At 46.5% G+C, this 20,952-nt stretch overlaps 1 protein-coding gene across 1 annotated transcript; it reads left to right on the top strand.

The window, feature by feature from the left end:
• Positions 1–293: 293 nt before the first annotated feature.
• SNCG (synuclein gamma) lies at positions 294–16,360 on the top strand. Its single transcript, XM_005236739.3, has 5 exons — positions 294–624; positions 5,690–5,731; positions 6,518–6,645; positions 14,716–14,802; positions 15,948–16,360. Exons 1-5 carry the CDS (start codon positions 504–506, stop codon positions 15,966–15,968), a joined length of 399 nt encoding a protein of 132 aa, XP_005236796.1. The 5' UTR covers positions 294–503; the 3' UTR covers positions 15,969–16,360.
• The last annotated feature ends 4,592 nt before the right edge of the window (positions 16,361–20,952 follow it).

The following is a 20,952-nucleotide window of genomic DNA, read 5'->3' as shown; positions in this document are numbered from 1 at the left end:
CCCCCCCCCGGGAACCCTGGAGAGCTTGTGTTTGCCTCCTGCTGCACCCCCGGGGAGATGCCCTTTCAGGATCTCAGCTCCTCAGATAAAAAGTCTCCCTCTTCACATGAAAGCATCCTTGAGTGAGAGCATTGCAGCACATCTTAAAAGCTTTATCTGTCTGGAAATTTTCCAGACAGTCCCTTACCTACTGATGCCATCGTCCTCTCCCCCCTCCCTTCTTAAATCTTCCCGAGCAGATCCATATCATTAATATTTCAGTATCAGCTGTTCACAGGCATTGGCTACACTGCAGCACACTTCATCAATAAGAGCCGGCAAGAGCTGCGAGGTTTGCCACACTGCCTTCGTCCAGCGGAGAAGTAAGAGGAAAGGCAGAGACCGGCAGAGAAACAGAGTATCTGCCGAGGGTGAGGCTGCATATTGCAGTCCCAGTCTTGAGGTGCTTTCTGCTGCTGTCCCTCACTCACATCACCCAGGTATTACCCTAGCAAGCAACAAGAATGGATGTCTTTAAGAAAGGTTTCTCCATTGCTAAAGAAGGTGTGGTGGCTGCTGCAGAAAAGACCAAGCAGGGGGTGACGGAGGCTGCAGAGAAGACTAAAGAAGGGGTGATGTATGTAGGTAAGAGAGAACAATTTTCAATCTACATTTGAGCACAGACTGCCGCATAGACTGTCTCTGGGAAAGTCTGGGGAAATTATATTGTGGCTAAAGCTTGGGAGTGAACATCAGGAGGTCTGGATAACATCCTCAGCTCTGTCACAGAGTGGCCATGTAAGCCTGGGGTGCCACATCCTGCCCGTGCCTCAGTTTCCCCGGCTGTAAATTATACATAGACTCAAGATACTGCCTGAGGGGAGGCAGAACTAATGCAATGTTAAGGAGCAGGTGCCCAGGTGGAAGGTTTCTGTTCTGACTGCTCACTGATTGCAGGGGGAGTCAGTCATGCTCCAAGCATCTGAGCACTGCTGGTCTCCGCCTCACCTCACCTGAGACACGCTGAGGAGGTCCCCGAGAGAAGCTAGCAGCGTTATTAACTGGGGGTTGCAGGATGCATCTGTTTCCCCCACAAACGTACCATTTTATCCTGAAATCCCCTCTTGTTTACCGACCTGTTTCGTTCCCTATGCATGCGTTAATCTTGCTTTACAAGAGACGCTCGGATTCATTTTCCCTAAAGGATAGGATCTGGAAAACAGCACGTCTGATGTCCTGCCTGGAGACCTCGCGCAGTTAATGTGCTGTTTCAGAAACCTTCCCTTTGAAGGTCACCCTTGAAACCCGCTATCTCCACTATCTAGCACATGCAATTATATGGCTGGATGGTCGGCTATTCCAGATACTATAAAACCTACAAAGTCTTAGGTTCCCAAGACTGATAACCTTGCTGCTGATTACTGTACTTCACGCAGCTTTTTATGTCTGCTAGATGTGGGAGAGGGTTTTTTTTAGCAGGAAAGTTTACATGCAGGCTCTTCCTGTTATCGTGCTGCACCATCCACAGCTGTATGTAGCTGCTATATTTAAAACAGCTCTGTTGACAATAGCTACAGCTACGTACTTGTACATCATAAATGAAATACAGATTTTACATGTAACAGGTCTGGTAAGGTCTTCATCCCAAATTTTTAAATACTCAGCTCTTGGCATGCTGTAAATGAACAGATGTAACAGTTCACATTTCAATTTGAAGCTGACTCCCAAGAAAAAAGGTAAACAGCATCCCTGTAAGTAATTAAACTAAGTACAGTAATTGAAACACCAGTCTGCAAAACGTCACATGTAGGTGTCAAATTGTGGCATTGCTACTGCTCCAGCTGCTGCCTAGTCTGAGTGATGTCAGAAAGGGTTATTCCAAATTTTATACATAAGTCCTAACATCTCTGTTCAGTCATGTTGTATGTCTCCATACTGTGACCTGGCTTTCATTTTTGCATAGCCATGAGGTGCAGTCTGCTTATGAGATTCTAACCTCTTCAACGAAGTTTTCTAAAAGCTTTCTTAAAACGTAAATCTCTTAATGAGGATGAAATAAGGATCAAGGGAAAGGTTAAGTGCTTTCTCCTTTTTTTTTTTTTTTTTTTTTTTTTCCCCAGTTTGTTTGTTTGTTTTGGATTATTGGTATACCGCCAATTCCTGCCCAGTCATGCACTGGATAGTACCCTGCCTTGGGGCTGATTCAGTTCCTGTTGCATACTGGGGGCTGCTCAGCCTTTCAGGCAAAATTCAGTCTTGCACAGGCAGGAAAAGTAAAGGCCAGATGCTGATTAGCTCAGGGAATCGTTTCCTAAATAAGCAGAGAAGGTGGAGGCCAGGTATATCGATTAAAACTGGAATGATTAGTCTGTTGTTTGTGCTGCCGTTTCTCTGTGCCACATGAAGGGTTAATCAGAGAACTGAACTGTTCCTTTCCTGCTCCTTCCTTTCCAGAAGGAAGCAGCTTGGTCTAGAGCGTTATGTGACGCAACCTGAATGTTTGGCTGCTGTTATAGGAGAAAATAATACTTGTATAAAAGCTTGAGGGTCTTTTCAGAACATCAGGAAAGGGAGGAAAAAAAACCCAAAACCTGGGATGGATGAAGTGGATCCCTGATACTTATTCAGGTTTGCGTTAACTCCTTGCTGACTCTCCAAGGAGGATTCCAGATGTCTGGTAACAACCACCACATCTGGTGGGTCACTTGCTGCAGCCCCAGGAGAAAAAAATAATGCTTGTTCAGAGGCATCTGCCTGGAGCAGTGTCATCGGGGCACTGCGGCCACCTCGTCCCTCCCCTCTGAGCCATGCAGGTTTAGTTCCCACAACCTGTGCCAGAGCTGGAGATGCCTCCCTCCTGTGCTAACACTGCAATGCGGTTCACAGCTGGGCTGGTTACAGATGCTGCCGTCGCCGGGGCAGTCGTGAGCCTGGGATGCTCCTGCCCTGCCACGTGGCTTGCTGAACAGGTAGGGCAGAGAAGAGGGTGCACGAAAAGAGAGGGAGAAATCCCGTAGCACGGGCCACCTTTGCAGTTAGCAAAATCACAGTCTGCTCTCCGAATGGTAACAGTCTCGGGGTGTACCAAAGTGGGAGTGCATCCTTGCGCAGTTAATGTATATCCAGCGGTTGATTCAATGGGCTGTCTTTTTTTATTTGGTTTGAACAGGGGGATGAGTGATGCTGAAGTTTGTTAACAAAGTTAATGCAAAGCTGCATCTGAGTATTGAGTATAAGGTAATTAGTACTGCTTAATACTGTAGTTCAGGAAGCCTCAACAAAGAACGCACTTCTAGTTTTCCAGAACAGCTTTTGACTACACATGTCGCCCCAAGGAAGGGACTCCAGCACGAACTCCTGCAGGACTTGCAGCACACCATAATATCCTTTTCTACTCTAAACCTTTTCCCACTGCGTGGCTCTCCACCACCTTGGTCACACCCTTGTGACACCAAAGCTGTTTCAGATGACTTGCAGCACTCTGGAGAGGCAGGATGCGTGCACTTTTAATTCTGTGTACACAAGCTGCATGCTGGCAAGGACTAATGAGTGAAATGAGATTGAGCATCAGGTGATTGCTTTCTGATTCAACAGATGTGGGTTGCTGGCAAGGGTACCAGCCGGCCGGAAGGTCAGGTTTCATGTGGTGCATAATGGATGCTGAGCCTGAGTCATTGGGTGTGGCCGGGAGGCTGGGTTCGGAAGATGAGGCAAGCTCTCCCCAGGCTGCAGCGGTGGCACTTCCCAATGCCGTTGCTTCTGTCGTGGATTCGAGTGGTTTTTTTGTCTGCCCGTATCCCTCCTTTCTGGAATTGTTTTCCATCAGAAAAGATGGTACCCACCTGCACCCCTCCCCCTGCAAAAGAACTGAGCCAGAATAGTCATCTTAAAGCAAAAGTCTGGTAAAAAAAATACACAGAAGTACAGTTCTTGTCCCACTAAGCACACTCACTGCAAAACTAAAAGCGTATGCGAGGCTAGTACAGCAAAATACAGACTTTGTTTACCTAACAACTGCTCTTTGGCCAAAAAACTGCAAAGGGCTGAGCATCTGCACCTGATGTGACAGAATCTTGCATGTCAAATCAGTATTGTGGCAGTCTTTTACTGGCATGGCACTGGGAGTGAAGCTGGAGCAGGAGGGCGTCTGAATTGAACTGTGTGCGTTTGGCCCATTCAGGAGCTCATGCTCATGGCTTGAGACTTGCATCTGCTCTGCTCTCTGCTGTGCTTCTGTACACATTTCTATATGACGGGCATCATTATTAAATCCAGGCTACAGCAGTGCATGCGTATCGTGCACCATTAGGAACTGCAGTTTAAAGCAGTAACAAGTGGAAAGCATGAAGACTTCAGTTTTAACACAGTTCAGGAGGGTGGAGTGAAATGTTAAGGGCATATTGTAGTAGAACAGCTTTGCTTTGCCCCAGGCAACAATTGCAACCACCAAAATAAATCAACAATTGAGAATTACATTCAATAATACATGACATGTATCAGGCAGAACAGTGCTGGGCTGGATCTGTTGCTATCAGGGTGCTGCACCTGTTTTGCTTTTCAGGCTGTTTAATGAGTGGTTGGTAGCTGATTGCTCCCACCACACCCATGGATGCTGTAGTACCTCTGGAGTAAAAGATCTGTCTGGTGCTCTATTTCTGTCATTTTGACAGCTGGCCATAAAAAATCCTTTTCTTTTATCAGTCTGGGAAACCTGAAAAGAGCCTGTATAGATGCAGATGACGTACAAAATACAGTAGTGGGACCAGTGGCACCTTCTGGGTTGCGTTTATTTAACTCCCAACAGAGATTAATTTGTTCCTTTATTTTTGTAGTGTGGAAAAGCGTCTAGTTATGTGGGGCTGCCCACCTACTGTATGATTTAATGTACGTGCTGCAGTATGCAAATAGAAGGGATGTATAGAAAGTCACTTCAGGCTTGGAGGAAAACCGCAGAGATTAATTATTCCTTAAGGGCTATTTGCGTTGCAAACTGAATGCCCTCACATCCTGTTAGCCTAGAGAACAGCAAGATAAATTACAATGTAAGCATACATATGGTGTGCTTTCATAACGTGCGATAAAAACATCTGCATTCTGTGTATCACTGCAAGCAGGCTGAGGCACTGAAACTGGAATCTAGTAAGCAGGTATGTAGCAAGTGGATGGTGGTTCTATAAATTCAGCCTCAGGTTTCTCCAGAGTCTTTATTACAGGTACAGAATGAGCTTTAAATGACCATTGCAGCCAAGTAACCTGCCAAAATGCAGGGGAGAGTCACAGATGCGACTCCTTGTCTTGAAAGACTGAAGTAGGTGAGATTTTATGAGATGACTTAATATACATTCATTTTAAAAATCAGCTCAGCACTGCTTTACCTCCACTCAACTGTTCATTTTGGAAATATTTCAGGGTCAATTTTTTGTACTTCAGCATGGTATAATCAAGATTTTTTAGATCTAGGCACCTCCAGACACTTTGCAGCTGAAGTTATCCAACTCCCAACACAAAAGTACTCGTTGGCTTTATTGGGGAAAGAAGCTGGTCCCTTCTTCGGGCTCTACAAATGGCTCATGTCTTAGCAGGAAGGTGCTGGCAGCACCACGGCTCCTTGCTGCACCTTGTAAGAGCAGAAAGCTGTCCTTGTCCATGTCCAGAAACCAAGGGGTTCTTTGCCCTGTCGCACTGATGGACCTTGTGTTTCCTTTCACAGGTACCAAAACCAAGGAAGGCGTAGTGCAAAGTGTGACCTCAGGTAAGAGCACAGCCCTGAGAGAGATGTGGAAATCTGTGATGTGCTGCTGGCCCTCTTGATAAGGCGATTGCTCCTGCCAAATACAACGTCAGTGGGGGACACCGCTGAGCTGCGTGACCTTCCATTTGATGAATGGAGGAGGCTTGCCAGGAGTGGTGGGTCAGGGTCTGGTATTGGCAGTGCACATGGGTGGGAGAAAATATCGGTCGAGCAGGTCAGAAATACCTAGCAAACGTTACTTGGCAGACTCAGATGGTTCACTGCAATTTAGACGTTTCACAATGTCGGGAGTTCTGCCCAGCATGCGGAGATTTATTACAGAACATCCTGTCGAGCCAAAGCTGTGGTCTTTTGGGAGACTCCTGTGCAGAGATGAATGGATCCTTGCCCTGGAGAATTTCATGATGATTACTTTTTGGGTTTTCTGCCCAGGTGTATTAAGTCAAACAGAAGGTACCCAGAGAGAGGTCATGCGTGCCTGCAATGCAAAATGCCTTATTTGCACGATTGTCTCTTAGTATCTTACAGTGAATTTTTCATTCTCCAGTTGCCTGCAAAGACTGACAGGCTGCAGTGCTGCTCTCCGGGCAGCATTTTGAGTCAGACAAAACCCTCACAAACATGATTTAAATTCAGATGCGATCGCTTATAAAAAATCCGAATAGGGACTGTAGCAGGGCCGATTTCCTCTCTTACCTCGGTGCAATCGTTCTGTTGTCCCTGTGAACATGACTGCCTTTTGCCAGTGCCTAGCTTGTTGACTTTCTGCTTTTGTTGAAACCCCAGTTGCTGAGAAGACCAAAGAGCAGGCCAACGTGGTGGGAGAAGCTGTTGTAGCCAGCGTGAACACAGTGGCAAACAAGACTGTAGAAGGAGCAGAGACCATTGTGGCCACTACAGGAGTCGTAAAAAAGGTATGTGTGTTTCTTTGGTGATGTGCGGGGCAGAAGAATTGTCTTTGGATTACACTTAAAATGCTTGCAAACATTTACAGTCGATAGTTTTTCGTATTCAGTGAGAGGTTTTCAGCAATACCTGCTTTTGTATAATGCTGAATATTATTGTATGATGGCTAATACGAATTATTGTGTGATGGCTAATACAACTGCAGAATTGTTTAGTTTGGAAGGGACTACTCCAGATCATCTAGTCCAGCCTCCTTGGCATCACTGAGAGCAGGTTGCCCGCTACGGTGTCCAGCTGGGTGTTGCGTATCTCCATGGAGGGAGACTCCATGATATCCACGGGTAGCCTGTGCCGGTGTCTGACCATTCTCACAGGAAAGAAAAAAAAGTGTTTTCTCGTGTTCAGACAGACACGTTAAGCAATTTGTGCCCATCGCCTCTTGTCCCATCAGCGGGCACTGCTGCCAAGAGCCTGGCTCCCTGTTTTCTTGTGAATGTGGAAAGCGTTTTTCCCAGGGACTTGAGCAGAAATGCGGGCAGGCGGCAGCGAGCACCTGGCCGGAGCGGGAGCTGTGGGGTGGCGGGCGTGAAGGTGTGGGAGCTCGGTGGGAGCGGGAGCTGTGGGGTGGCGGGCGTGAAGGTGTGGGAGCTCGGTGGGAGCGTGGGCCCCCGGCAGCCCCGCGGGCGGCAGAGGGCAGCAGCAGCTCAGGCAAAGCCGGTCCCGGCGGGGAGCCCGACCCTCCCACTCTGCCCGCTGCTGATTTTGACAGCCACCAAGCGCTTGTTGATAAAGGCCTCGTGACCCAAATTGTCCGCGGATTAAGCCAGATTCGGACAAGGCATCTTCTGTCCTCCAGCCTGATTTGACAAACCGTGTTGCTTCAAATTGAGGGGATTAAGGGGCATGTGAAGGATCAGAACAACTCCCTAGATGAAGGCAAAGCTGATAATTAGGAAAGGTGCTTTCACTGAGTGGTAACGAACAGCAAGCGATTGTACGGGACGTTGGGATAATATTTGGCAGCTCTTTGGTAAGCCTGGCTGCGTTTCCCCTCTTCAGAGAGCTGTGGGCCGTGGCATTGATAGCGACATGAGTTAGATGAGTCACAGCAAACCCAAACCCAGAATCAAAGCAAAGCGAGGCCAAAATTGTTTTAATTGTTCAGATGGCTGGCCGATGAACTTCCTGACCTGCACGTAAACACATTGTGATGTGAAACAAAACTTCTACATGCCATATAAATCCTGAGAGAATAGCCTAACAAAAGAGGAGAACACCAGCTACAAGTGACGCAAAATGTCCTCCTGAAAGCATGTGAAAAGGGCAGATACAGAATTTCTGCTAAGCTCTTGGGATAAGATTAATCTCTATTCCCACAGGACACGGCAGTTCGGCTGCAGGAGTGCAAACAGTGATTCCTAACTCCATGGGGCATGGGGTAGTTGACCCGGGAGAGCTAGGAATTTGCTGATGGTAGGAATCCATCTTGCAGATACCAAACTGTCTCTCCGTCTGGCAAGGACTGAGCAGCAGCAATCCTCTTCCCCTTTCATCCTAAGTGAGCCCCCCCCCCCAAGACTGGTGAGCTACAATTTAAAGGTGATAATTTCAGAGCTCAAACCAGTTTAGATGTTTTCAGTTTCCATCCTTGTGCAGGGAGTCCCTTAGAAAATCAGTGATTCCTTCACCCTAGTAATAGTTCTAGGTTATGCAGACTGCAGGCAATGTAAAAAAAGCTGTGGGTTTTCCAGAGGGTTAAAGTATTAAGCTTCTGAACTGTTCTGGCATCTTCTGTTGACGTCTGCCTGCTTGGAGTTAAAATAGGGTTTGATCAAGAAATAAAAAAGGGTAGGCTAAATGAGGGAAATTTCTTTGGATACAGTATCACAATGTCATGCTGGATAGCAGATGTGGGCAGCAGAATGAAAGCGGGAGGAGAAAAGCAAGGCAAAAGAAGTCACAGAGGAAAGAGATCTAGACAGAACGCTTCCTTCTGGGAAAGAGAGGGGTCATTACTCCACTGGTTTAGTTCAGCTTGGATTAGCAGTGCGGATCTTGTAGTCATCCTCACTCACCACACTTCAGTTGCATCCGCTAGATACTTTTTGGATAGCAATGACACGGAAGATTGAGCTCCGTGTGCACACTGAGTGCATCCCAACTGCTAACGGTTAATGCCACGGAGCCAGAGCTGCTCCAGAGGGAGGGCTCTGACTGGAGTGGAGGGGTTGTGCTGGGCTCTTGGCACCAGCTGTTTTCTCTGCTCCTATTGTGCTGCATAACTTGCTAATGGAAACACAGCCAGAGGCTGCCAAGAGCAGCACCGGGCACTGTACTGCATGCGAGAGACCCACTGGAGATACACTGAGAAGAGTGATAAGGTGTAGCAGTTAGATGTTTAAAAAAATACATACCTACTGTTATAATTTTGCATAATATATGCAATATATATCCTGGAAATATACACAAGTGTTTCAGCCGCTGAAGTCTGAGAGAGCTGTTATATCCAGTCCTCCTCCTTTCTAATCGCAAACAGCATTTGCTAATGTCTTATTTCTGTTTTCAACTATGTCCAGTGTTGTTCCCTGCTGACTTTATGGAAGGGTTGTCCAAAGCCCAGGGGATGTGTGTGAATGCATGGCACTGAGCAGTGCCACGGGCTGACTCAAATCTGGGGAGTCGAGTGGCCTACGAGGCACGTCCCCAGCTGAGCGTTCCCAGTATTAATGTCAATTACGGAGAGCTTGTTGACATTTCATCTGTGCATCTGACAGCGGGGATCAGCGGCAGGCACATACTAGCAAGGAGCAGAGAACTCTAAGGATTCTGGATTAAGTTTTGCTCGGGGCAGCAGCTGCAGGGCGGCTGAGCCCTGCGGGTGTATCAGACGGTGACTTTGGCCATGGGGAAGAACTCAGCCCTTTGTGGAACGTGGCAGGCACTGAAATATGGACACACATGGGGCGGTTGGCAGCCCGCTGCTCCTTGCTTTCCTCGGTGGGAGCATTCGGAGCCAGGCAGAAGAAAATGGGGCTGAAGTAACTCTACCGCGTGGAGGGGTGCCAAGCACCAGGTGAGAGCAACCTTGAGTAGTGTTGGTGTCATCTAGTAGGGCTTTGGCACTGGCCTGGTCACTGCTAACTGAATACAAGATGGCGTTGACTGATTTGGAGGAGTTTTTAAGGATTAACTAAAAAATACATAACTTAAAAGATTATAAACCCTCCACAATTTTTCTGATACACAAAGGAACAAGACCTATCGGTAATGTGTTTTTTCTGTGGCTGTGCACCCATGCCAGTCCCTGGGGTGAATATTAAGAGATTTCAGTGAGATAACCATCCACTAAATACCCCTGTCTTAGAAGAGGATTAATTCTTCATCTGCATGACACAGCACAAAGTTTGCTGCATTGCAGACACCACGTGGTTGGGAACAAGCACATGTATGTACACACACACACACTCTCTCTTTCACAAAATATCCCTCAGGGACTGGAGGTATTTCCCCCGGAGCTGATGCTTCCCTACACCCTCCACCTAGCTCTTCCCTTTAGATCTATTTGCCTTGTCAGTTTTTATATGGTTTAGTTGTCAGTTCATGGCTCTGTCACTTTGAATTGGGTTTGATCCTTTTTATTTTTATTTCACTCCATGAATGATTTGAGCAGTTGTCAGTTACGTGCAACTGCCGGGTGTGTCCGTTGGATCACATCGTTTCTCTCTGCGCTTGATCTGGCGCACGTGTACTGCGCCCGTACCACAGCTTATCGCTTTCGTAACAGCCGCACATTTTGAATGCAAACAGTTGATGTTCGTGGCCTTAATTCTGTTCGCTTAAACCCTGCGACACCACTGATGCTAAGACAGTCACACCAAAGGAATTAGAAGCAGAAACTGATGAGTGACCTCTTTGTTTGAGTTAGTTTGGGCAGGGCAAGTGGCAGTAGAGGAGAGCAACCAAGGGCATCAGAGGCCACCGAGGGCAAAGCTGCTAAGCAGGAGGAGCTGGGACATCAACAGCTGAACTACCTTGCAACTCAGTAGAATAAACAGTCAAAATTCTTCCCCTTTGTATTCAAGCTTCACTGTACTTCACTGATGCAGTGATGCATCCCAGTGGTATCCTCCAGCATCCCATGGAGCAAGGAAGACTGCAAAAGCAGCGTGGAGTGGGGTACTCTGCCTACAGGCACTTTTTCTGTGCTTCCCTCTCAGTCTCCTTAGTGCATCCAGGTGTACATTTTTCAGATGCAGAACAGCTGTGTCAGTGGCACTGGTGAAGCCTTGAAGTCTACAAGACTCGGTGTGCATGTGTGCGCTTCGTGGCTAAAGGTTGTGCCCCAGTAATCCCATCGGATAATAATGTAAACATTATTAAATACATATTATTTGTATAAGCAGCCCCAGGAAACCCTAAGAAAGTCTGTCTGTGAGGTGGATGAAAACAAAGCGACCCCAAGAGTCCACCTGGATTTGTAGGGTAAGGCAGGTATCATGCGCGCCTGCCGGTGGGTCCACTCGCTTTAATCACGGGTTAACCTCTTAGTCAGAGCTGTCAGCATCACTCTGAGCACATTGAGCCCGAAACCCGCCCAGGACAGCCCGTCCATGGGACCTGTCAGGTTGCCTGAGGACTAACAAGGGAGTGGTTTGGGGATGCTGCCAAGCAGCATTGCTTTTGCTCCAGCACCCAAGGTCAAGAGCACTACAGGGGGCTGAACCCTTCTCCGCCTTATGCAATTGATGTCTCATTGCAGGCTGTTAAATTTGTAGCAGATTAGGTTGCCAGAGAACCTCTCCGGTTTCACAGCCTTAAAATAATAATAATAATAATAAAGAAATCTTGCTTGCCAGTGAATTTGTTGAGGTTTTGATAAGTAATGTTCCAGCATCCAATATTTAGATTCTGTACGCTTTCTTTGTTAGATAGGAAAGATAATCTTGATAAGGTTGTTTATCTCGGGATTTTTGGGGGTAGTGGGAAAAAAAATCACTGGCCTATAACATGATGTGGATAAAAATATAAATTCCTTTTCACATATGGACTCAGCCAGCAGAACATAAAACACAGGCACTGAGCTGAAAAAAGGAATTTCATAGAATCTGTGAAACAGACAAACCTAAAGAATCAGATTGCAATTTTTTTTGCAAAATCTGTGGACTTTAAAAATCTTTTTTTGAAAAAACGTATTAAAATATCTGAAGCCAGAAGCCTATAGTACACTCTGTTTAAGTCCTCTTAACATTGCGCGGGAATATTTTTATAAACGGCACACCCTAATTTGTCAAGATTTTCATTAGTGTTATCTGAACATGTAACTGTGTTTCATAACCTTAGTGAAATACTGAATTTTATATATATATATCCTCTATAGTGTATATGTTCTATATACAAATGTATTTTTATACACAAAAAGATATTTTAAAATTTCTATAGTATTCCCGTAATGAATTCTAAGGTCTTGTGTTTCACTTAACTATTATGTTAAGCTACATTGTTTTTCTCTCTTCTCTATCCAAAAAGATTCAACTTGCCCCCAAAAAAACAGAAGAAAGCAGCCCATAACACACTAAATCAGGTTTTTTCCATTTAAAATACTTTTTTTGGAGACAGTACATAATCCCTGAGGGGGGAAAAGAGATCTGCTTGCTGTTTAAGAGCAGGAGGAGCGTTGCTAATTACTTCATAGTTGCAACATGCCTTTCCCTTAGAACATTTTATCCCTTTTAATGCAGAGATGAACACAGAACGGAATGGCACAGTTATAGCTGTCCTCCAGAGAAGCTGGATTTCTCACCCTTGTTTCTTTCCCAGCATCATGCCATGAGTCAGTGTTATAGCTGGGGTTGGTACCCAGGAATTTCTGGCTCTTCATCCAAAATGAAGACCCTTGTATCGCACGGTCCTCCTGTATATTGGTTTCCCATCTAGTCACTGAAATCCCCAGCCGGCTAACGCCCCGCTGAAGAATGCAACCCTTCCTCAACTCGTGCTCGCTATTCTGGGCAGGGTGGGAAGCGTGTGAGAAAAAGGCTGTGAGGCGACATCCCTAACACAGCCTGACACCTCTTCATCCTGCCATTGTGCTGGTTCCTGAAACACAGTTTAGAAACACTCTCCAGCAACATGGTTGCTTCCCTTTCTAAAAATAGGTGGGAGTCACTTTTATCCTTCTGGAGCAGAGTCCTGGCAGAGAGCATGATTTAAAGCGATACAATAAGCAGCACAATTGCTGAACAGGGATTCTTCAGCCCACCCATCACTCTCGGGTGCTGTGTCCTGAGGAAAGGATCCCCTTTTCCCTGATAGTTCCCATGACATCTACCAGAGCTGAGCTCCCTGGCCGCAGCAAGAATAGGTAGGGGATCATGTCCTGTAGAAAGATGCAGTGCACTGCACTTGTCCTTGTGTTCCTATGAGGTGTCCCCCAGTTTTCCCAAGGCAACTCAGCGCCTTAGGTTGTTGCCTTTGATTCACCTTCGTGATTTCACGTGGCAGCTGGTAACCCCACTGGCAAAAACCTACGAAGCACCTGCTGTGGCAGCTATTGTCGTTGGCTTGCCTGGCGGGTTTCTTTTCCTTCCACCTAAAAGTCAAAAAACCTGCTTGTAAAGCTTCAGAATACCGTTTGAAGCTATTTACCTGTTTTGACCTAACATGCCTGTTGAGTTATAAAGTATAGTCCTTTTTATATGGTCCTATATGCATGTAGAGTGTTTTAAAGCCTCAGACTCCATCCTGAGGCCAGGTTGCAGTGCTTCTGTCTCCTGGCTCCCCTTCCTGCCAAAAATGGATCTGAAGTCCAATTTCCAGCTTAAATTTCGTGGGATCTACCTTATATCTATGTAACTTTGAAATATGTCTATTTTTTCCGTTTTATTTCACGTCATCTCCTCTTCCCTAATTCAGTCCCAAAAGCAGCAGGTGTGTGCTCCTACTGATGAGAACGGTTGTGACTGGACAGGAAAGTAAGGACATGCCTTAAAGGGAAGAGTGGAGTCCCCCAAAACACATGGAGCATAAAGTTCTGTTTACAGGAGGTTTGACAGGAGCATTTGATTCGCTCTGCGGCAACAGTGGCACCAGGGAAAGCAGTGGCCTCGCGTTTTCAAAATACTGAAATTCAAATTCTACATCTCCCTTCCATGTAAAATTGACTTTCCCTGTAGGTAATATGTGTGTCTCAAGTTCCTTCTGTGATGGCCCTGACTTCATGAGTAAAATTTTGGGAACGGTGCTGGAGATGTGCGCTCAAAGGGAACAGAGCAGCTCTGTAATTTTAGCAAAGTTCGCTGGTGATTTGGGGCTGGACTATAAAGGTCCTGCTATTCCTGCTTCCCCTGGCTCTTTGTGACTGATTCCACAACGGTGTGTTTCTGCTTTCTGTCCACCCCCTGTGCACATCCAGTATGGTCAAGATTTTTGTCTTCACTTCCCATGTGGCCAAATCACATTTAAAGTAATTACCTGGAAATATAATCTTTTCTTTGTTGCATAGAAAGGTCGCTGAAAGATGTCAGCAGGTAGCTGGAAGAACCCAAAGAGCTTATGAAAACGCTTGGACTTCAAACACAAAGAAAAGCTTATCCTTTAATAATGACATTTTATCTGAGGCATGACATTAATGCCACTGCAATACTGCTATATCTGAAATTAGGATTAGTCTATGTGATGAGTATTTAGGGTAGGGAAGATAGTATGGGGAAAGGCTAGGCATAGCCTGTCTTACTCTGGGTACATTTATTTGTTCCTCTCAAATTTGTTCACATGAAGGAGTCAAAGCTGGTCTCAGTGACAGGGAAGAAAACTTCAGAAAAAGAACGGAATCTCTGTATGAAAAAGACCCTAAATGAGACTGTAAGAAATTGAATTGCTATTTCATAGACATTTGCTCTAACAAGCTGCACGCAAAAAAATGGATTTCAGGCAATATCTGCCATCTATTAAACCTGGCATTTTATTTGCGTGTGTAATGCTCAGACTCTCCCTGCGCGGTCTGCTCAGAGAGCCTTGAGATGGAGGCAGTGACCCTGTGCGCAGCGGTAAGGACAAACGTCTCGCTTGTGACTTGGCAGGAGGACCTGGCCATGCCACAGCCGCCCGAGCAGCCGGGGGCGGCGGGAGAGGGGGCCCCAGCAGCCAGCACAGGCGGTGGCGGAGAGGTAAGGCCATGCCGCGGTCCCCGGGCTCTCAGACCATGCAGGGGCTCTTCTGGGTTACTGGTTTTCCCTGGCACCATCTCCTCTTTGTTTTCTGTGGTTATAGATCTGCTGCACGTGGAGCCCATCGCTATTCCCAGTTCCATCACTTCCTTGACAAAAACCTGACCTCATCAGTTCTTGCTTTTGCCTCTTTCTTTTTTGGGACTAAGAATTTGCTGTGAGGGACAGGCTGCAAACTGCTGGCTGGTGTTGGGGTATAAACACACAAACGGTAGTTAATGCTTACCTATAGCTTTATCACCACATGGAATAGCTTTCTCCTGGTTGCAGCCATGCTTTAGAAGAGCCTTAGATACCACGTTAGATTTTTCTATAGATTTTTGGCTAACAAGATAGATTTTTCTATATTTAAATTCGTTCTTTTAACTTTTGCTTTATTCTCCCTGCTATCTCCTTTTGAAGCCCTGGGTCAAGTGTCAGCCTCTGGGCCAATTCCAGCTCTTGAACAAGGGATGATGACCTCTTACTGTCCAACACGGGTGCTTTAAAAGGATGAACGCTTCTCCCGTGGTATTTCCTTGATGATTTTGGTCCTACGGCCTTTGGCTGCCCGCTTCACAAGCCCCGCAGTACTGCAAGCACCCAAACTCCCCAGTTTTCAGCTTCTCTGAAGCTCAGGCTGTCTTCACGGTGCCCGAAGCTCCCAAAAGTCTCAGCTTGCACCTCCCACCCTCCGCCAGCCATCATCCCCCTGCTGCCAGTCCCCCAAACGAGCCCTGCTGGTCCGACTGACTCCATGGCTGCGCAAGCGCTTGTGTCAAGCTGCGTGGCAGGGTGGCAGGCAGAGCCGGCAGCGGGACATGGGTGGCAGTGGCAGCCCAGCCCCATGTTAGCTCAGCATCCACCCCATGCGAAATCACAACCTAATTTTCCCCAGAGGTCTGAGTTACAGCAGGAGTGTGCCTGGTTCCCAGAAGGAAGGGATAATTCATTTGTTTTCTGCACCACATATGGTCCTCATTGTTCTGTAGCTGCTCATGGGGTTTTATGTGGTGACTACCAGCGCTGATTTTTCTCCTGGTTTTATTTATGTACGTTTTCCACTGGAAATATTTAACTGTTTTCCTGTCTGTGTTTTCTCACAGGGTGAAAATGAAGGCAATTAATCAACTTAGGGGCTTCTAGTTCAAAAGAGAGCATTCCAAGAGCATACATGGAAATATTAGTTGACACTGCAACAGGAAAACCCCGCTCTCCATAGACTAACTACATTCAGCCCTGTAGTCTTTCACTTGCCGCATTAACCAGTCATAAAATATACGTAAGCCAGGCTCCTCTGATTGTAAGCAAGGCACAGGTGTGTACCGGGGTGCGTGTCTCCCTCCCCACCTCCCTCGCAGCTCCCCGACCCGCTCGCTTTGCGTGTTTTGGTCGGATTCACTGATCTGTCTCTCACATCCATCCGCACTGGCACTTGGGATCTCTAGGTATTGTGGAAATATATATGTTTTGTTTTGTTTTGTTTTGTTTTTTAACAAATAAAAGTGTTTGAACAAGTTTTTTGTTTTGTCAGTTTTATTTGCACATTTTAGACCTTGATCCTTCCAAACTGATTAACTCTTCCTATAAAAGTGTGGTATTAAAATGCAAGGGCCTTAGATCATGATGTAAAAGATGTGGGATAATGAAAAGTTGTATTTCTGAAGTCAGTAGCATAAGTAGGCCAGCTTTCTGTCTCTCAGGGCTGAAAAAGAGAGATTTCACTTGTTAAATACTCCCCTGTGTTTAAAGGGGGGGTGGGGGGTGGGGTCTGGGGCCGGTGGTGTGGATTTAGAAAAGCCTCCTTTTTTTTTCTAGGAACGTGGAAGTCATGTAGAGCTCGGTTAGCATTTGTTCTTTGCTGTTTATTCTGCTTACGCCAGAGCTTTAAAAGCTCTGTCCTGACATTTGGGTGTAATGAACAGCTAGAAAGGTAATTAAAGAAGCGCGATGGGCACTGACCTGTTGGATCAGAACGGGTGAGAGCAGCGCACACCTTCTGCATTCACAGGCTTAGCGAACGGGAAAATGTAGCTGCAAGCTCATTGCTGTAGCTAACGAAGGATGAGTTTAAAGCCTGTCAGTCAGTGTGGATCTAAAACCTGGGGTCTTTTATTCACCTGCAGGCAGAGCACCCACGAATCCGTGAGAAGCCAGTGTAAACCATAAAGATTTAAGCTGCTTCAAAATCAGACCATTAATCTCCATTAAGCTGCGTGACTACGGAAGGTATTACAGGAGAGACTTGCTGTAGCATGGAAGGATCTAGCAAGTGTGATATCAGCCTCCCTCGTGCGCTAACCGTGCACATGAAGCATTGCCTTCTAGAGACCACAGGATTTCTATCCAGGTGGATGTTTGATCTCGACAAGGAAGGGGAACAAAAGAGCCCTAGCGGAGATAAGGCCCCTGAAAGGAAGTTATTGCATTATATGAATACCCTTTTCTGATGTCCTGCAAAACATCTGCCAGTTAAACAGAATAACTAAATTTGAGGCCAAGGTAAGAAGGCATGAAGGGCCGTGATACTCCTGCTGGAGGCTGGAGTCTATTCATAGTGCACGCTCAGGAGAGACGGGAAAATTCCTCTGCTCCAAAGCTTTGCTTTACGGAGGTTTAAAAAAAATTGTTCTGCCAGCCAGGGGGAAAGAGGAGGTGAGTGCCTTTGCTAGCTACAGCACATGTGGGAGGCAGGGGCAGTGTCGGCTGGGCCAGGCTGTAACTAAGCAAGGAGTAAGCTGCTCCCCGAACGCCCGTCTCAAGCAGGCTTCACCCTGGTCCAAAAGGACTGAGACCAGGCGAGAATGATAATTTTTGAGCTAAGAGCAGGCACACTGCTCTAGGGTACTGGGCCACGTAGCTGCTGAGGAGCGAGGCTTGCAGCGCTCAACGTTGATGTGCTGTGCTATGGTAGCATCTTCCCTGTGGGAAGGAAAGGATTTAACTGGTATTTACACACCTATATCTAGAACTGTGAGCCTAAAACCACTGCTCAGCTGTTGCCTAACATGAAGGCACCAAAAGGGTCTGGATGTTTCCTACAGATCTGTCTCTGTGCTCGCCTGCTGCTCGTGTCACTGAGCACTGTTTGTGCCTGGGCCGGACAGGGGTTCAGCACTTCCCTGCCATAGCCCCTGCCTAGGTCTAGTCTAGCCCCATGGAGGTCGGAGCTCAGAGAAGTGCACAAGGCGGTCACAAGCCTTGAAGACGGAGACCAGGACACAAGGTTTCCTCCCACGTGAGCATCCTGCATCAGTGAGCCAGAACAGGGCAGCGCTGTGCCCGTGCAATGGCTCGGTGAGCCTCGGTTTCCTCCCCATTCCTTCCCCAGCTGGCGGCTCCCCAGCCTAGGAGCAGCAATGCCAGTCAGAGCGGCTGCTTCAGAGGTAAGAAAGGTCAACACTCGTTTCTCCTGAAGCAGAAGGGTCTGTCATAAAAGACCCAAAACCTTATCTATTAATTATTCAATTCAACTTTGTTGTATGTCTGCTTAGTTCGCTGCATGGAACAGAAGGCTGTACTTTTAATGAGTGTTCAGACCAGCGTGAGAGGTGACGGAAAGAAACTGAAAAACAGAAGGATGGAGGAGATGCATCAGAAGACATCCCGCAGCAGAAGGTCCTTTCCCAAGGGAAGCACTGGGAATGCCCCTGCCCTGGGTAAGAGCTGATGGAGGTAAAGAGTAGCAAAGTCATTTTTTGCTGACAAGTCATGTTCTGGGCAGTCAAGAGTTTCTTTTACACATCTCCTGTGAATTATTTAAGTGGTCCTTGTATGTGTGATACCACTCTCATATAAACTGTTAATTTAATCCCTCTGTGACGAGACAACGCTTGGTGCCAGGGGCAGCAGGGCCATTGTCTGTCCCCAGTGACATGACTCAGGCTGTCACCTCCGTGGTGATCCAGCTGCCAAGTGTTGCCTCAACTTTACCATACAAGTGACCAACAAAATGCTGAAAAACATTTTTTTCCCCCTTGTAATAGCAAAACTTACTTGCCATGTAACATTACATTTAAGCTTTATTGAGTGATATGTTGTGATACAGTTCGTAGCCTTTGAGAGCTCCCCCCTAGTTGTGTTTTAAAGGGAATGCAGGGCCTGATTTTTCAAACATGCTCGTCTGGGATGCAGTAGAGAAAGCAATGGCTTTCTCCAGAGTATCTCAGTGTGCATTCCACTAATTTAAATGCAAATCAGGTAATAATACACTTCTTAAAATCCCACTTCATCTGAAAGTCTGGGGTTTCTGTCTGCATAACACACGTCCTAAAACCGAACTCAAAGAGCACCGGAATAAAAACTGCTTCTCTGAGCCCCAGGCGGGGTGGGCAGCACAGCTGTGTGCCGCAAGGGTAAAGCCAGTGTGCCTGAAAAAATATACAGAGCTCTCCTGTGGACCTTACCCTCGGCTTACATCCCAGTTGCCATCCTCAGCTTTCCTAGCCACTCCTGGGATGGGACCGGTTGTTTCTTTCCCTAGCCCTGTACCAGATCTTACAGCCATAGTCAAGCATTTCCCATCTTTTTGCCCCTTCTAATTTAAAGACCAAACAATTATTTGACTTTCCTAATACTGAAGCTGCAGGATATCATGAGACTCTGCAACAATTCTGGTATTTAAGCTTGGTTTTAGTTTTCAGTGCTCTGGAAGACAGTAGGAACTGGTCGCTTCACCTAGACGTTGCCTCAAGGTTCAGAAACCAGAAGGTAAAGAAATCCATATATACTGACCTTATTTTGATCTCATGCCTTGAAGCAGAGGTGACCGGTGATTTCTGGAGAATGTTGCCACCTGTGGAAAAGAAGAATCAGGTAGTCCTACTTTTCTCCCAGAATTGTATTTCAATATTTGAACTGGAGGGCTAATTTAGCTTAATTGACGTGACATGGTAATTATTTCTTTTTATGAGCAAAAAGTTCTGTTTCTTAAAACAATCATATTTCTTGATGTAAACATCACATCCCTCCCACGCTAGTATCAGGCTCTTTTAGCAGCTTAGTGGATGTTGAACACTGCACACTCCGTTAGCTTCAGGAATGATGTTTGTAAAACTTTCCAGCCCTGCCTCACCATTGCATTTACCTTGCTGATGGGAACCATACCTACCTATAAAACCTAACCCTGGCAAAATTACAATTGAGTGAAACCCAAATAAATTTCAACACTTCCCATTTAATTAACCTTGTTTGCCATTTTCATGTGTAAAACATGAGCTCTAGCTGTGATCAGTTCCTTCTCACCTTTATCAGGTAGTAAAAACAGAAGGGTTCATCTTACTGATAGGTGAGAGGGTGCTCAAAGATGCCATAGACGAGGTGTGAAAGGAGAGGAACCAGAACAATTCCTCATTTCCCTGCAGTGCCTTAGATTTAACCCACAGCTATTTGGGCTGTGTGTGTGGAGTTGCCAACCAGCCCCAGAGCCGTGGGTTGTGGAGCCCTCCTAGCACTTAAGGAATCAGTTTGGGTTTTTTTTTTTTTCCCTCCCAAACACAAATAACTGCTCTTCACAGGCAACAGACTGAGAAGGTGCAGAACACGGAGAAAAAGCCCAAGGCATGGGAGAAGGGTGCTGGTGAGACAAATTACCTGTCGGAGGCGAGCAGTGCTGCTGGGGGTGGTGACACTTTGTCACATCTCGATTCTGGCCCAGCAGTGTCAGCAACATGCCCCAGTGTTACCAGGTGGAGTAACTTTGGGAATAGCTTGAAATTTCAGGGGCATCTCAGCGTGTGGCTCTGCCTGCGCATTGTGGTACCTACCCCAGCTGGGGGTAACTGGGATTTCTGTCTGCAGTCTCAGCAAATACCAAGACCTGAACGGTGCAAAGGTCCAAACTGACTTTCCACCTGTAAGCGATTTGGTTTGACCTTAGGACACACTGAATGATGCAATCAAAGGCCAGGAAACCCATTCAGAAAGAGGTAATGCATGGGAGGAACAGGAGTAGGGACTGTAGATGTAGGTAGAGGCTGGAGCTGTTAGGCCAATGCTGTGTGGATGTCTGGAGACAAGGAGCACACAGGCTGTAGGGTTTTGGCATTTAGCTTTCAAAATACTTCGTAACATCCCACCCCACCTCTATCTTTTCTTGTCATGAGGCAACAT

This window comes from Falco peregrinus, chromosome 1 (assembly GCF_023634155.1).
Source record: "Falco peregrinus isolate bFalPer1 chromosome 1, bFalPer1.pri, whole genome shotgun sequence".
NCBI lineage: Eukaryota > Metazoa > Chordata > Aves > Falconiformes > Falconidae > Falco > Falco peregrinus.
The sequence above is the reverse complement of the archived record's forward strand: the minus strand, read 5'-3'. Positions and strand labels throughout refer to the sequence as shown.

What these genes read in the sequence shown, in the direction of transcription:
- SNCG (XM_005236739.3), top strand. Translation starts at nt 504, where the DNA reads ATGGATGTCTTTAAGAAAGGTTTCTCCATTGCTAAAGAAGGTGTGGTG. An exon ending in AGTGCAAAGTGTGACCTCAG is followed by an intron (nt 5,732 to 6,517) that starts GTAAGAGCACAG and finishes TTGAAACCCCAG; the next exon opens with TTGCTGAGAAGACCAAAGAG. An exon ending in CTACAGGAGTCGTAAAAAAG is followed by an intron (nt 6,646 to 14,715) that starts GTATGTGTGTTT and finishes GTGACTTGGCAG; the next exon opens with GAGGACCTGGCCATGCCACA.